Genomic DNA, 15,523 nt, shown 5'->3' with positions numbered 1-15,523 from the left:
TCAGTAATTTTTAAATCAGTTTCTAATAAACAGTATGTTGATTTTACAAATTAGGACACTAGAGATCATTTGCCCAAGGTCATACAGCCATCAAGCTAGTTAGGATCCTAGATTTAAATCTGGATCTCCTTATTTTCAAAGTGCAGTTTTTCCATGGCACGATGTTATATATATTATCCTACCTCCCCCACCAAAACAAAGAAGCAAAAAAAAAGAAAATGGAAAGATCAAGAAAGATAATCTCAGGCTGGATGGCTTGATGATTCAAAAGACAACTACAAAGGAATCCCCTGGTGGTCCAGTGGTTAGGACTTTGCCCCGTCATAGGCCCAAGCTTAATCCATAGTCAGGGACCTAGAATCCTGCAAGTCAAGTGGTGCAAAAGACAACCACAAAGGATTCGGAATGCCAAGTCTGATACTGTAACCGCTAAAGCCATATCAACCCAAATTAGGTGTGTTTTTCCCATCTCTTCTGACTGAGTACTTCTTTATGAACTGCAAACAGCAGTTCACAAAGTCCTAGTTTCTTCACTGGTTAGCACACCTAAGATATATATATGTTTTTACACATATGTAAAGTCCTAGTTTCTTCACTGGTTAGCATACATAAGATATACTGTATATATATTAGCATACAAAATGTGTACAGCTGAGAAGATACTTTACTGTTCAGAAATTAACTCTGTCTCCAACTATCTGAACAAACGATCTGTAAAACTGGGGAAAATGACAACTTCCTTGTAGGGCTGAGGTAAAGATTAAATATGTAAAACTTACCTGAGTTACATAAGGATTTATTAATTTTTTATCAGCTTCCTTACCTTTTTCAAAAATATCTATTGAGCCCTCTATTTTCACAGTTCAGGTGTTAGGGTATGGACACCAAAGAATCATGAGAGTTCCTTTACTTTTGTATTTTCAATATATACTTAGGAAAAAAAGTACTCAGGGATCATTTTAAGGACAGGTTTAGCTCAGTCTGAAGCTAAATATTTAAAATTTAAAAATTTTTAATATTTAATATTATATTTAAATTTTTAAAAAATATTTTATTTATTTATTTTTTTGACCGTGCCATGTCTTAGTTGCAGCATGCAAACTCTTAGTTGTGGCATGTGGGATCTGACCAGGGATCAAACCTGGGGATCCGCTCCCCTACAGCAGGAGCGCAGAGTCTTAGCTACTGGACCACCATGAACTCCTCCAGATGTATTTTATTTTGGAAAATATATTCTCAAGACCACATGGTACACTGCATCTTTCAGAATCCAGGTTTAAGATTCCCAGTTCCATTTTTTCTTCCTTCTCTTATAAACATGCAGAAATAACCACATTAGCAGCTAAGATCCAGGAAATTGGGACACTCATAACTGATGGGATAATGTGGAAGTGGATGGATTAAAACTAATTAGGTAGGTGACAAAGCAGTACTTGCCTGTAATCAGGAAGGAATATTTAAGCTCAACGGTCAAAGAAGTGAAAGCAAAAAGAGGAATTTGAAAGTGTGGGTCATATATACAGAAGGAGGAGGATCTGGGGAGGTGGTCAGTGTGCATAATTACATCTTTTAAAAGCCAATCTATAATAGCGTTAGGTTAGGGCTTTCATTGGATATAAAATGTATAAAAATATAAGTACTGGTTGAGATGTGAAGCTTGGTAAATTATGTGTTGGTAAAACATTTTTAAGTCCTTAGGTAGAAAACATAGAACTGAAGAGCATTTAAAGTTTTATAGTAAAGAGCTTAGCTCTTAGAATTAATGAAATACAGTAACTGCACATAGGGGAGTCTGAAGTACATAAACATCACTCTCTTGAATAATCTTTAGTAGGGCAAGTTACTACCTTATAGAGCACTTAAAAGCAGCATCAGTATTCATTCATTATCCTCTCTTGACTGCCCTAGGGTATACAGTACTCATCCAGTGAGGAAGCTCTAATGTTTGCTCCATGCTGTTACATTGATTACAATGGGTCTAACTTGGAAGTGTGCCACTGGATACAAAATGCAAGAAAAAGATTTTCAAGGGTTAATTAACACTGCTTTGAACTACAGATTTTTTTTTTAAACTATTTTTTTTTAACAAACATGTTTAAAAACAAATGTATGCTAAAAAAAATTACAGTGGGTTAGGAGAAGAAAGTTATCTAAATGGTGATTCATATACATTTTACAACTAATGTAAGGATATCCACAATCCACCCACATATATGTTGATACATTTTAAAGAAGAGTAATTTGGTTCCCCCAAATTAATGAAAACATCTATAAATATGATAGATATTTATTTTACAACAGAATTTTGGAGCTAATCAATTAGTTCAATTACCATCTTATAGATAAAGAAAGAAATTAAGGCCCAAAGAGTGAAGTTACTTCCCAGGATCACAGAGCAAGTTAGAAGCAGATCTAGGACCAGAAATTCTGTCTGTTGACTCCTAGTTCACTGAACAAACATATTTTAAACAAAAGCTTTTCCAAACTAGAGCTTTTGTCTCACATTAAGTATTCTAAGTATATTTTAGTAACTATTAAGAGTATCAGACACTGGTCAGTCCATTACTGGATCAAAATTTCTATCAATAGAGAAATCTAATATAAGTAAATGAAGATTAAGTACTCAGAGAAATTATGTAAGATTTAACAGGTTTATATTCTCTAACATGTACAATAAAAGCTAGGCATCATTTTAATTTTAAACTAAAGGAAAGAAAATGAAAATCTTTATTACTATGTTTCTAAGCAGACTAGTGCTTTAATGTTAGAGTTAAATTTTAGTGTTGTAAAATTCAGCCACTATGTTGAAAACTTTTTGTCTTAAAGACTGTGTCAATTAAAGAGTGAATATAGGGGGGAAAAAAAGACTGAATATAGTCTTGTTGTGCTGACCAATCTGAGATCCATCTTAAGAGGTAATCTGCTAAAAATAATTTGTTATTCAAAATCTATGTTATATGTTGTACCTATGAAAGCAAATTTTTATCACATCTGTCAGAACCTGGTAGGAATAAACTACTCGATCATAGTTCAGAGAAAAAACATAATGTTCTCTAGAAACAATTTATGAAAAAGTCAGATCCATATTTCATAAGCACCACAAAAGCTCATCAGAGTAATAACTCTCCTTCTCCTGGGTGTTATCCTACCATCTGCTGCTCTATTACTTATCTTTATTTTGCAACTAATTAACAGCATAATCTTCTAAATTCAGCAAGTTAATTATCATTATTGTGGTCTTTGCAGCATCATCAGTCCTTGTAAAATCTTGCTCTCCACCCCCAGAGAACATATGAAAATGAACTAGGTTGGGAGAGAGTCTGTTTCTTTGGAGTGGGCTCATTTGGTGTTTGCTGATTAGCTTGGCATGCAGAGGGAGGTCAGAAGAATTCTGCTGAACATGAGGCTCCATGCAGGGCTCAACTAAGTTAATGTAGGTTTCTGAACATTTGCCAAGATGCCCTCTGTCAGCTCTCAGTAGAAACCCCCTGCAGAAAACCTACCAGCTACCCACTGCGTGCAAAGATACCTCTCAGTTTGTCACACAAGCCTTAAAGGAATGATTCTGGAAAAAACAACTTAAATACTTAACTAAATCTTCTTAAATGAAACTCCTGGATGGTTAACATTTTCTTATTCAGATGAGTTACTTTTTGATTACAAATATTACATAGGCAATTTGTTTTTTTAGAAGAGTAAACACAGGTAGCAAATATCTATGGTTTAATGTGCTTAATGACAAACAAAACCCCTAAACTATATCTAATTTGGTGAGAGCCAGTGATATTTTGTAGATAACAGTAGATCCCAAGAGTTTTCCTAGAGTATTAAAAAATACTAGGTAATCTTTTTATTTGTGGAACTCTCCTCCATACATTTTTACTTAAACTACGTTTTTACTTTTCCAAAGACTTAAAAGTTCTTAAAAAACAAAAAAAGCACAACTTGTCCTGAAAGAATTTCTTCAGCAAAAAAAGAAGGATCTTCTTTAAATATTTGTAACAAACACAATGCATATAAATCTTCCAGTAAGCACTGGATACATGATAATCAGGCCACTGCAAAAGCATCCATGGCTATCTTAGGATACAGATAAGTTTCTCTTCAGCTATAGTGTACTACTCATTGTTCTGTGTTCCAATGCTGCCATTTCTCAAACATTTTTTAACCACATTTTAGCAGAGTTAATATTGCTGTACTATTTAACATTAACAGACTGTGACCAGAAAGGTCAAATAAATCCTTAGCAGAGATGCAGAATCAAACAGGGAGGATGTTTAAATATTTTCAAAAGAGTTAAAAACAACAAAGCAAAATCCAATTGAAGCAGTGAAAGAAGAAATTATAATGTTTGCTGGGGGGCTTCAGACTGGTAAAAAGTCAGAAAAATTATTTAACATGTAGCATGAACCTAGGGGATGTGAGCTGGGGACCATTCATTTGGAGAGAACGGAATTAAGAGTTCTACCACTGACAGAGAAAAGAATCCAATCCCATGACGTTTATCTGATCATTAAGGAACCTCTGCACTAGGGTATGAACCGAGCCTCAGCTTTTCTCACTATAATCATACAATTATTTATTTAGTAAATCTTTTTAGCCCCCTATGCTTAATAAGAAAATCAATGACACTGACATTTTAATTCAAGTTTAGAAACAATCAAACCAAACCATTCAAAGTTCTGCCAACAGGAGAATGGATAAAGAAATTGTGATATACTCACAGCACAGAAAACTACTCAGCAATAAAAAGAAACTACAATACACGCAACAACATGGATAAGTTTCACAAACGTATGCTTATGAACGCAAGAGTATACATTGATTTTATTTACATTGCTGGTGATAAATATTAACAGCTGGGGGAGATGGACTGAGGGAAAGGACATAAAGAAATGTGGATAGATGTTAATGTTCTATACCATAATAGAGGTAAGTTACATGAATGCACTTAAACTGTACAGTTTAAATTGGTCCATTTCAATCTATGTAAATTTTACATTTAAGAAAGGCTTATTAAAAAATAATTCAGTGAGGGTAGAGAATGGTCTGAGGAAGAATGACAGTTATATTGCTAACAATTGAAGCTGGGTGATGAGTACATGGGGATTCATTACAGAATCTTATTTATTTTGTATATAATACTTGAAATCTTCCACAACAAAAAGCTTATAAAAAAGGAGGGGGGGGGGCTAATTTCTGAATCTTTTTATTTAATTAAAAAACAGGACAATCTTATTTACTATCCCAATTGAAACAGGTAATCACCTAAATATGGCTATTTTATGTGTTAGCAATATTCTACTAAGAAATTTAATTGGACTGTTAAATTTAAGTAAGGCAATTTGTGACTCCCCATGCAATTTGGGGAGCCTTCAACCTATAACTGTGTTTCACATATAAATATGTGAAATACAGCTTTGGTACTTTTCAGTGTACAAGCATACAAAGTATTTTTCTTCTGACTAATTAAGTTTCTCAAATTCATTCAGTTATTCAGGGAAGCTTACTAGTTTCTATCTTATAGCCAAAAGGATTTCTTTAAATCTGATCTGTTCTTTACAAATTGTGGCAGGAAAAGCCCACTGAATACGTAAAGGTAATCTGAGAGGCAGATTACAACAGGATATCTTTAACTTCTATTTCTATTCTACATAGTTCTCACTAATTCAGTTTTTCATTATAATAGTTACGTTAAGTAGGAAGTGTAAAACACATTCCTAGTGAAGATCTGCTATCAAATGAAAAAGATCCATCTTAGTTAGTTCCATGGCTTTGACCTAAACATGGTGTTACATGAAAAATTCTCCCCTTGGATTTTCAAGTTCTTTCACTATCATCAATAATCAGCTAATTTTAATACTCTTCAACCAACTATTATTCATTCATATGGTATATAAGTTTTACTGTTTAAAAAAAAAGTTATCACATGCCAAATTCAGACTGATTATTTGCATTAATGGAGAAAAGCAGTAAAAAATTTAAAGCCTTGCAATAATACATGATGGTTTTTATGTGTACAAATTTTTATAATGTCAGTATAGTGCCTAGCATAGAACTGAAACAAATAATAGGTGTCTACCAACTATCCATTGATTTTAGTTAAAAATTAGCTCTAAAGTGTGTTAAATTGTAGAAGGGAGAATTATTTTGATTTAAAAGAAAATTAACCCACTGAACCCCCACCCCATAGCAGCAGCTTCAGGTTGTCTACTAAGAAGATTAGCAAGTAAAAAAGATTTGAGGCTAAGAAAGACCCCAGAAATCAAAGTTTAATCCCTTTATTTTACAGATGAGGAAAATGAATCTCAGAAAAATTAAAGTGGCTTGTTTGGGGTTAGTGAACAGAAGAATTATGAGTAAAATGAAAATATGTCGTCTGATTCCTACTCTGTAGTTCACCCCTTAACATCGATTTCTTAGTGCCTGAAACACAAGTCAAAAATATGGTTTTCCTTTATATATAATGTTCACTAACCTGTATACTATTTCAGAATTTTTTCTTAATACTGTTCTACTCATTTGTATGAATGTTTAAAATCATTCATTATGTCAACACTGCCTTCAGATTATTACTTCTAGTTTCAGCTGCAATATCCCTAGCCTCCAGCAGGAGGAGTTTGCCTAAAAGGCCACATCAAACATCAGACAAACCGATGATAAAAACTAGAACTTTACTCCCAATCAATTCATTTGCTTTCAAGTACCAGTGCCCTGTCACTATGCTAATTAAAACTTTCTGGTTCCCCTATAATGTAATACAGCCCACAGATTTATAATATTTTATCTAAATTGTGCATCTGAAGTGGGCTTTAATTGAAAAAGCTAATTCAAAACAGGGTCAAGATATGTACAGAACAAACAAAATCTTGCTTACCATTTTTGCTTCTGACTGTACTGGTTGAGGAGAGGAAGGACCTGGAATTCCTGGAACACTAGGCACCATGGTGACTGGTCGAACAAGCTATCAGAAGATATTGAAAAATAATTACTAGAGAATATATTCAAAATGAGATTTGTACTTTATTTGCACAATGGTTGCTATAATAATTTACATAATAAGTATATATTAATATGCATATGACAATATATTTATACAGTCAGTTCAGTCGCTCAGTCATGTCCGACTCTTTGCGACCCCATGAATCGCAGCACGCCAAGCCTCCCTGTCCATCACCAACCCCTGGAGTTTACTCAAACTCATGTCCATCGAGTTGGTGATGCCATCCAACCATCTCATCCTCTGTCGTCCCCTTCTCCTCCTGCCCCCAATCCTTCCCAGCATCAGGGTCTTTTCCAATGAGTCAACTCTTCGCATGAGGTGGCCAAAGTACTGGAGTTTCGGCTTCAGCATCAGTCCTTCCAATGAACACCCAAGACTGATCTCCTTTAGGATGGACTGGTTGGATCTCCTTGCAGTCCAAGAGACTCTCAAGAGTCTTCTCCAACACCACAGTTCAAAAGCATCAATTCTTCAGTGCTCAGCTTTCTTCACAGTCCAACTCTCACATCCATATATGACCACTGGAAAAACCATAGCCTTGACTAGATGGACCTTTGTTATTATACATTAACAAAGTATATATTGTGTTGGCCAAAAAGTTCCTTCTGTTTATAAAGTAAAAATAAGACACATTTTTCATTTTCATCAGGAACTGTATTGAACAATATATTCACTGTTTTGTTCCACTACCTTCTGCCATTTTTCAGGCACGTTAAAGATTCCATCTTCCCAAAACTTTTTATCTTTTTGAGCAAAGAAACTGTTCTAGGTTCCTGTCATAATTTGTTTTAAAAATGGAATGTTTTTGTTAGCTTAGAAGTAACAGTCAAGAAGGTTTCTTTCATTTCACTTACGTGGAACCCAAATATCAAAGTGATGATTTATCAAGCTGGTACAAATGATTTTCAGTGCTTGATTTGGATATTTTGAGTATGTCAGCTATCAAACTCATGATATAAGATTGAGCGTTCTTAATTAATGCCTCGATTCGATCACTATCAACTTCAACAGGCCTACCCAACTGTGGGGCATCGTCCAGCAAGAAATCTCAGCACAAACTTCACAAACCACTTTTGACACGTTCTATCAGACACAGCACCTTCTTCATTTACTACACAAGTCTTTTTTTTTTTTGCATTTCAATCGCGTTTTTACCTTTCTTGAAATAATAAAGCATAAATGTGTTGAAAATGTTGCTTTTTTGTTTCATCTTCAATATTAAAACGGCTATAAATATTCACCAATTTCAATTTAAAAAAAAATGCACACTGATATGACAGCTGTCACAATATAATCTAACAAAATTGTTTCAAATGAAGTTAAAGACAACTGAGTGCTACTAGAGCCATCTTATGGGGAGGGACTGAATGAACTTTTTGACCAACCCAATATATTAATATTTATATTGTTAAATATAATAATTGATAAAATTATTTGAGACTGCAGAATCAGAAAACTGTATCTGAACCCTTACTGATCTTAATCCTGATTTATCCTTCAAAACTCGTCAATTTTTCTCATTCATTTTTAATCTTAAATTTTCATAATTTACTTTTTTAATAATTCCTTCTTATAGAAATAATATTCAGTGAGGCAAGATTTCTCACAGATCCATCACACCTCCATTTTGAGTGAGAAAGAATGTTAAAACTTGTATAACTAGGCATAAAAAGTAATTTCAACAATGAACTCTGCTTTTCTAAAATATATAGATATAAAATGAACTTTGCTTTTCTAAAATACATATAAAATTTATAAAATATATACATGAAAGTTCTTTAATACATTAAATAAAGCATAATGACAAAGGAGAACCTGATTACCTCTAGTAATTTCACTAATAACACTACTGAACAGACTTCCCATTGTCTTTTGCCTTCTTTTTAAAAAACGTTAATATCAACACTGAATGATTAGTTATTGTATACTAAAGTATATCTCTTTTTCATTTCCGTTTCTCTCACTGCAGTTACATTTAACAGGATACCATATAAACCCAGATACAAGAACATTTCCCCATCAAAAATATCTGGAGAAAAGAGGGAGTAGTCACCTTACATTTGAGTCCTTATAAAATTCTCAAATAATGCATTTTGAACTACAAAGTTCCATTTGAAGACAACACATTATCTTGACTTTGTGGAAATATCTGAAATATTACAGTCAATGCTAATTTTGGATACTTAGGTCACTTTAGTTAATAAAAATAAATATTTAATGTTAATTTTAGTTAATATTCATGAAGATATAATCTCACCAAAAGTGTCCTGAGGATATAATCTCACAAAAAGTGTAAGGAAGATTTTAAAAATAATTTTTAAAAACTATACAATAAATGATTATATTGTACTAACCAGAAATATCTATCTAAAAGGAAAAAAAGAGACTCTTTTTATTATGAGTATTAGGACTTGATGTAAGATTTCCAGGATTATAATAGTAGATTCAAAAAGTGTTACACTGAAATTATTTAGATGAGGATGAAAATAATGTGTTTTGGAAAACTTTGTGAGGTTTCTTAAAAAGTGGTTCTAAAGACAAAAACTTGAATGTTGAAGACACATTTGAAGATTCTGTTATTTTATGAAATGTGAGAATAGAAAAAAAAGCATTATTTCTAACATATTATTCCAAAGAATGTGCCTTTAAATACTAAGTTATTGAATAGTGTAAGTAGATATTTAACTACTATCTATGTCTTTCAAAATTTATATAGTTAACATGTCCCTCAAAAAACTTGTTTTTGATCTTCTCATTAGGAAAAGTGTCCATTCTAGTAGACCATTTAGATTTTCACATGCTTGGGACAGCAAAGGAATTCCATAAACCCTACATGACTATAAAAGTTCAGAATACTTTTATAAATAATTTCTCTAATAATCAAAATAACATGGAGTTACCTGATAAATGTTCCAGTATAAATATCTTCTTACAGAACAGAAATCTATGTTAACATTTGAATTCTACAAATCTAGCAAATTGAAATGGGTTGAATAAGGAATTAGTTTTAATTTCAACCATATTTTTTTAATTTATTTTTTAATTGAAGGATAATTGCTTTACAGAATTTTTTGATTTCTGCCAAACATCAACATAAACCATAGGTATACATATGTCCCCTTCCTCTTGAACCTTAGGAATTAGTTAATACTAAAAATAAAAACAATTAAGATTTTGAGGATTGAAAAATGTTATTTATCCAGTTATCTTTGGCTTGAAAGATTTACGCCATCACAGTAAATATCAACGAGTAAATATTACTCAACACTAAGTATTTTGTTGAATTCGGTTTCATAAACTAATCAAGCAGCCCCAAGTGTATTTTCTGATTATAAAGATCAGTTTTCTATAAAGAAAATATTAAACAGTCTAAAAACTTACTGGGACTGCAGCTGGAACATGCACATTAGAACTTGTGATTGATGCAGGAATAGCAACAGGCATGGTTTGTCCATTAGGAAGATGTAACAGAAGAGGAAATGGGCCTGGTACTGGACTAAGGAAAACAAAAGAAGGGCAATTAGAAAAAAGAAATCTGTATCAATGATGTTTAAAAAATATAAAAGTATTTTTACTCCTATTATAATTTAAAAATAAATTTTACAGAGAAATCTAAAAAATAAACATAACAGAAGAGAAACAGAACAGACAGGTGGTTGCCAGAGGGAAGGGAATGGAGGGATGAGAGAAATTAAGAGGTACAAACTTCCAGTTGCAAAATGAGTCACAGGAATGAAATTCTCAGTATGAGGAATATAATCATTAATAATGCAGGATCAGCTCTGTATGGTAACAAAGGTGGTCAGAAGATACAAACTTATAGTTAGAAGATACATAACTACTAGGGATGTAATGTGTATGTGTATGGTATGCTCAGTCGTGTCTGACTCTTTGTAACCCCATGGACTATAGCTGCTTGCCAGGCTCCTCTGTCCACGGAATTTTCCAGGCCAGAATCCCGGAGTGGGTTGCCATTTCCTTCTCCAGAGGATCTTCCTGACCCAAGGATCGAAACACAGCATCTCTTATGTCTCCTGCACTGGCAGGTGGGTTCTTTACCACTAGTGCCACTTGGGAAGCTCTAAGTGTTCACTGTATATAAGAAAAAAAAAAAAAGAACAAGAGGTCCAGCCCAAGGAAAATGCCCATGTGACAGATGCAAACTTTGATACCATTTTTCATAAAGTGAACTAAATACCCACCAAAAATTATACATGGTATATATACACCACTCAAGAAATTAAACAAAAATTTCTGAACCACTGCAAAGCACATTGTAAAATTTAATTAGCTTTAATTGCATTGAAATGTACAATGTATGTAAGCCATGTAGGATAAAAGGAAAAAAATGGGAAAAGCTACGAATTTAGAGAACAATCTGCAATACATTAGTGAGAAAAATTCTTATCAGAAAGCTCTTGAGAGCTCCCTGTAAAAACTGAAAGAAATGTTTTGTGTTAGTTGCTCAGTTGTGTCTGACTCTTTGCAACACCATGGAAAATAGCCTGCCAGGCTCCACTGTCCATGGGATTCCTCCAGGCAAGAATACTGGAGTGGGTAGCCATTCCCTTCTCCAGGGCATCTTCCTGACCCAGTATCAAAGCCAGGTCTCCCGCAATGCAGGCAGATTCTTTACCGTCTGATCCAGCAGGGAAGCCCTGAAAGAAATGTTATCTAGTGATAAAGATAATCTTATGTGTTTTGTGTAAAATAGCATGAAAATAAGAGACCATCTTAAAATCACAATCTGTGTTAATTTGTCTTTAAAATTAAGCACTGTATGTATATGTTTTCTAATTTGTTAGAAAACATTTATAATAAAAAAAAAATTACCCAAGTATTTTTTCCAAAAATAAAAGCATGCAAAAATGATTAACACACACACAAAACTAAGGCCACAATTAGAATAATTAAATGTCTTAGGAAAATCATGACAAGAAAAACTTAACAATTCATAAAATTCAATGACTGGCCCAAATCACTTACACAATTGGCCTGTTGGAGGACGGTGCCTGGGTGATTACAGTACTTGAGGTTGGTGAAGGTACTGCCTGCTGAATAATGACACTTGAGTCAGAACTTGTAAGCAGCACATTGGGAACTTGTAAAGATGCTGGACGAACTATAGCTGATGTGGGCTGTGCAGTTTGTGCCAATGGTACTTCCTATTTAATAATGAGATGGAGAAACAATGAAATTTAAAAATCCAAGTCAATTCATGTACCTTAATGAACAGAATATAACACATCTCTTAAAAAAAACCCACAAAAAAAACCCCACACTTAGTAACACCCCCAAATATATTAATATTTATTTAAAGTTAATTAAGAGAAAACTGTAGAAGCAGTTGTTTCAAATGCAATGTTAATATTTTAATTTAAAAAATATCTGAGTGGTTTTTTCAGTACAACTTGTTTTACCATCAATCTAGAAATAACTCAAGCTGGGCAACTTGGTTATATAACTCCACGAGAATTCTAGTAAAAAATAAAACTATAATTCCATTCTCATGGAAGTACAGAATTTAAAATCCAGATGGGACTTCCTTGTCCTACTCCCTCATTATATTGTATAAAGAAGAAATAGGTCCAGGAGACTCTTTTATAGTTGATATAAATTCAATAATAGAAATGTTAAAAGTTTTTTTTAAGTAATACAAATGTTTGCTAATTCCAGGTAACTATCTCTACATTACCACTAATTTCTCAATATCAAAAGGTGAAGTAATATTAATACCTTGAATGTAAAACTAAACTACTGGAGTAATATCTTTCCAAAATAAAGGAAAACATGGCACCTTATAGATGGTCTTTTCCCCAATTTACAGATTAGAAAACAGATTATCCAGAACTCCGTAACTAGTGTAAAAATTGGTCCACCATGTTCTTTGAATTTGCCTTTATACTGCCATTTATTCTCAGAATCTTATTAAGCTACACAGCAAGAAAGATAAACTAGTAATACTGGAACTTCATTTACTTGACAAGTTTGAGAAATTACAACATGCCCTAAAGGACTAGTAGGAAAAGAGACAATAAACAAGTAAAACAAGAAAATTTTGGACAGCAGTGAGTTATAGACTAACAGTACAACATAATATCAATAAATCATGAGAGTAACTGAGGGAAAGTTGGGAGTTGGCTACTTCAGATAGCATAGTGAGGTAAAGTGAGCTGCTTTGCAAAATGGCATTTGCACTGGTACTGTAAAGATGAGCGCATTCTAGGGAGAAGGAAGCAATACCAAGAGCAATGTCTTTGAGGCAGGAAAAAGCTTAGAATATCTGATGAACACTATCATAGAAAAGGCATGAGGTGAGGTTGGATAAGAACACAAGTCTAAATCAATGATGGCTTATGGAAGAAGCATGAGTTACCTTAAAGGCAAAGGCAAACCACTGAAGGATTTTAAGCAGGGAAGTGACATAATATATTAAAAATATACAGCCTAGCTTCCCTGGTGGCTCAGTTGGTAAAGAATCCACCCACAATGCAGGAGATCTGGGTTCGATTCCTGGGTTTTGAAGATCCCCTGGAGAGGGGAATGGCTACCCACTCCAGTATTCTGGTGATTGACTTTCACTCACATACATATATATTCAGATAGACATCTACACAAATTTAAGTATTCTGTATATGCTTGTGTTTGGACATTTTCCTGCATGTTTGTTACATTTCAATTAGAAATAATTTAAAAAGAAAAACAAAGCCACCAATTAAGAAAAATATACAGCTAATGGAAAATAGGTTGGAGATGGAAGTAGAAAGTCCTGGTAATTGTTAAGTTATATTAACTGAACAATATATTAACAAATAACTATCAACAATTATTAGAAGGTAACTGTTAATAATCCAAGTAAAAGATGATTTGGACTACAGTGGTGACAGTGACGATGAAAGAGATAAATTAAGGATATATTTAGGAAGTAGGTTTGGTAACATGTGCTACTGGTTTCATTGAGAAGGAAAAGAGGGAATTAAGTATTCTTTATTTTTGGCCAGAGCAACTAGGTGGATGGAGAGAAAATTTATTGAGACAGAGAAAACTGGGGGGGAAAAAAAGGGGCGGCTCTAATTTAGACATACTATGTTTAAGACGACACATAAAAGGAAATGTCAAGACGGAGCTGCATATGAATATAGAAATCTGGGAAATATCTGGGTTGATATAAATTTGAAAACCAGGTAGGTGGTTTTTACAGTTACAGGTCTGGATGAGAGCATTTAAGAAGGAAAAAATTGAGAAAGAGAAGGGGGCTCAGAATTTACTTCTTGAAACTTGGAATAACTATGCCCTGCCCAGTGTGAGCTAGACTGAAGAATGCAGGAAGAAGAAATACCCCTAAGAGGGCTAAAACAGCAACCAGCAGGAAAAAACTGTTGAGTGTGAAGGGACTGGAATATTCTCCAGGTAAAAGATATTTATATCAAAGATTTAACAGCATTTCTTATAACTGTGATAATGTGGAAACAAAATTTACATTCAAGATCAGTAAACACATTATGATAAAGTGCAACCATTAAAAATTATGATTTTGGAAAATTTTCTAATGGCATGGGAAAATATTCATTAATGCTGAATGTATAAAACATGATATAAAAAAGTAAACCATGATTCTTCTTGGTATTTATCTTTGTATCCCTTTATACATCTATGTAACTATTCACTTGTATATGTGTCAAAGTGTTAGGCAGCTCTTTGCAACCTCATGGACTGTAGCCTGCCAGGCTCCTCTCTGTCCATGGAATTCTTCAGGCAAGAATCCTGGATTGGGTAGTCATTCCCTTCTCCAGGTGATCTTCCCAACCCAGGGATTGAATTCGGGTTTCTCACACTGCAGGCAGATTCTTTACTATCTGAGCCACTATGGAAGCCCAACATATATATGTATATTTTTATGTATAAAGGTAAGCATATATCTGGGAAAATGTTTCAAAATATTAGTAATTCTTATTGCTCAGTTATGGGGTAAAAGGTATTTTCTTCTTTCTTATATTTTTCTGGATTCTTAAAGCTTTTTAATAATGAGAATGCACTTTTATAATAAGTAAATAAAAAAATACAAAACACCTATGATCAATGCACGTATTCTTAGGTATCAATAAATAGTTACCTTTTCTGCCTCACTTCTAGCTCCTCTGCCATGGCAAAAGTCCGTTAGTTAGGCTATGATTTTAGAGTAACATAACCTACAAAAGAACACTGTCATTGCCTTTTATTGTGCCCCATGCCTCCAAATAAATGTGTTTAGTAGATGTGCTAGTAAATGAACATTAATTGAGAAATACCTGTAATAATGGTAACTCAACACATAACATACCCCAGTCGGCCCCAGGTACCAAAATATTCAGATCTAGGAATGAGGCACTAAATTACTACAAAAAGACTATACCAAGTAAGAAAGACAGTGTCATCGTCATCGTATTAGTTGCTATTACCAAAGATCACTGCTGAAGTAAGTAGCTATTCCTTTAACCCTTTAAAAGTCTAAATAACCTTTGTTCAAATAATTTTTAGTTG

General features: G+C 33.6%; 1 protein-coding gene across 4 annotated transcripts in view; it reads right to left on the bottom strand.

Moving 5' to 3' along the window:
- Positions 1–15,523, bottom strand: part of ATF2 (activating transcription factor 2) — a 77,634-nt gene that overhangs the window by 21,078 nt on the left and 41,033 nt on the right. For 3 of the 4 annotated variants that reach the window (XM_061135457.1, XM_061135458.1, XM_061135455.1), the window contains exons 8-10: positions 11,990–12,168; positions 10,385–10,499; positions 6,878–6,964 (exon numbers count right to left, since the gene is read on the bottom strand). In XM_061135457.1, the coding sequence (XP_060991440.1) occupies positions 6,878–6,964; positions 10,385–10,499; positions 11,990–12,168 (381 nt within the window). The remainder of the gene's footprint in view (positions 1–6,877; positions 6,965–10,384; positions 10,500–11,989; positions 12,169–15,523) is intronic. The other variant, XM_061135456.1, reaches the window with a different exon arrangement.

This window comes from Dama dama, chromosome 33, assembly GCF_033118175.1.
Source record: "Dama dama isolate Ldn47 chromosome 33, ASM3311817v1, whole genome shotgun sequence".
Classification (NCBI taxonomy): Eukaryota; Metazoa; Chordata; class Mammalia; order Artiodactyla; family Cervidae; genus Dama; species Dama dama.
This window is presented reverse-complemented; position numbering and strand designations above follow the sequence as displayed.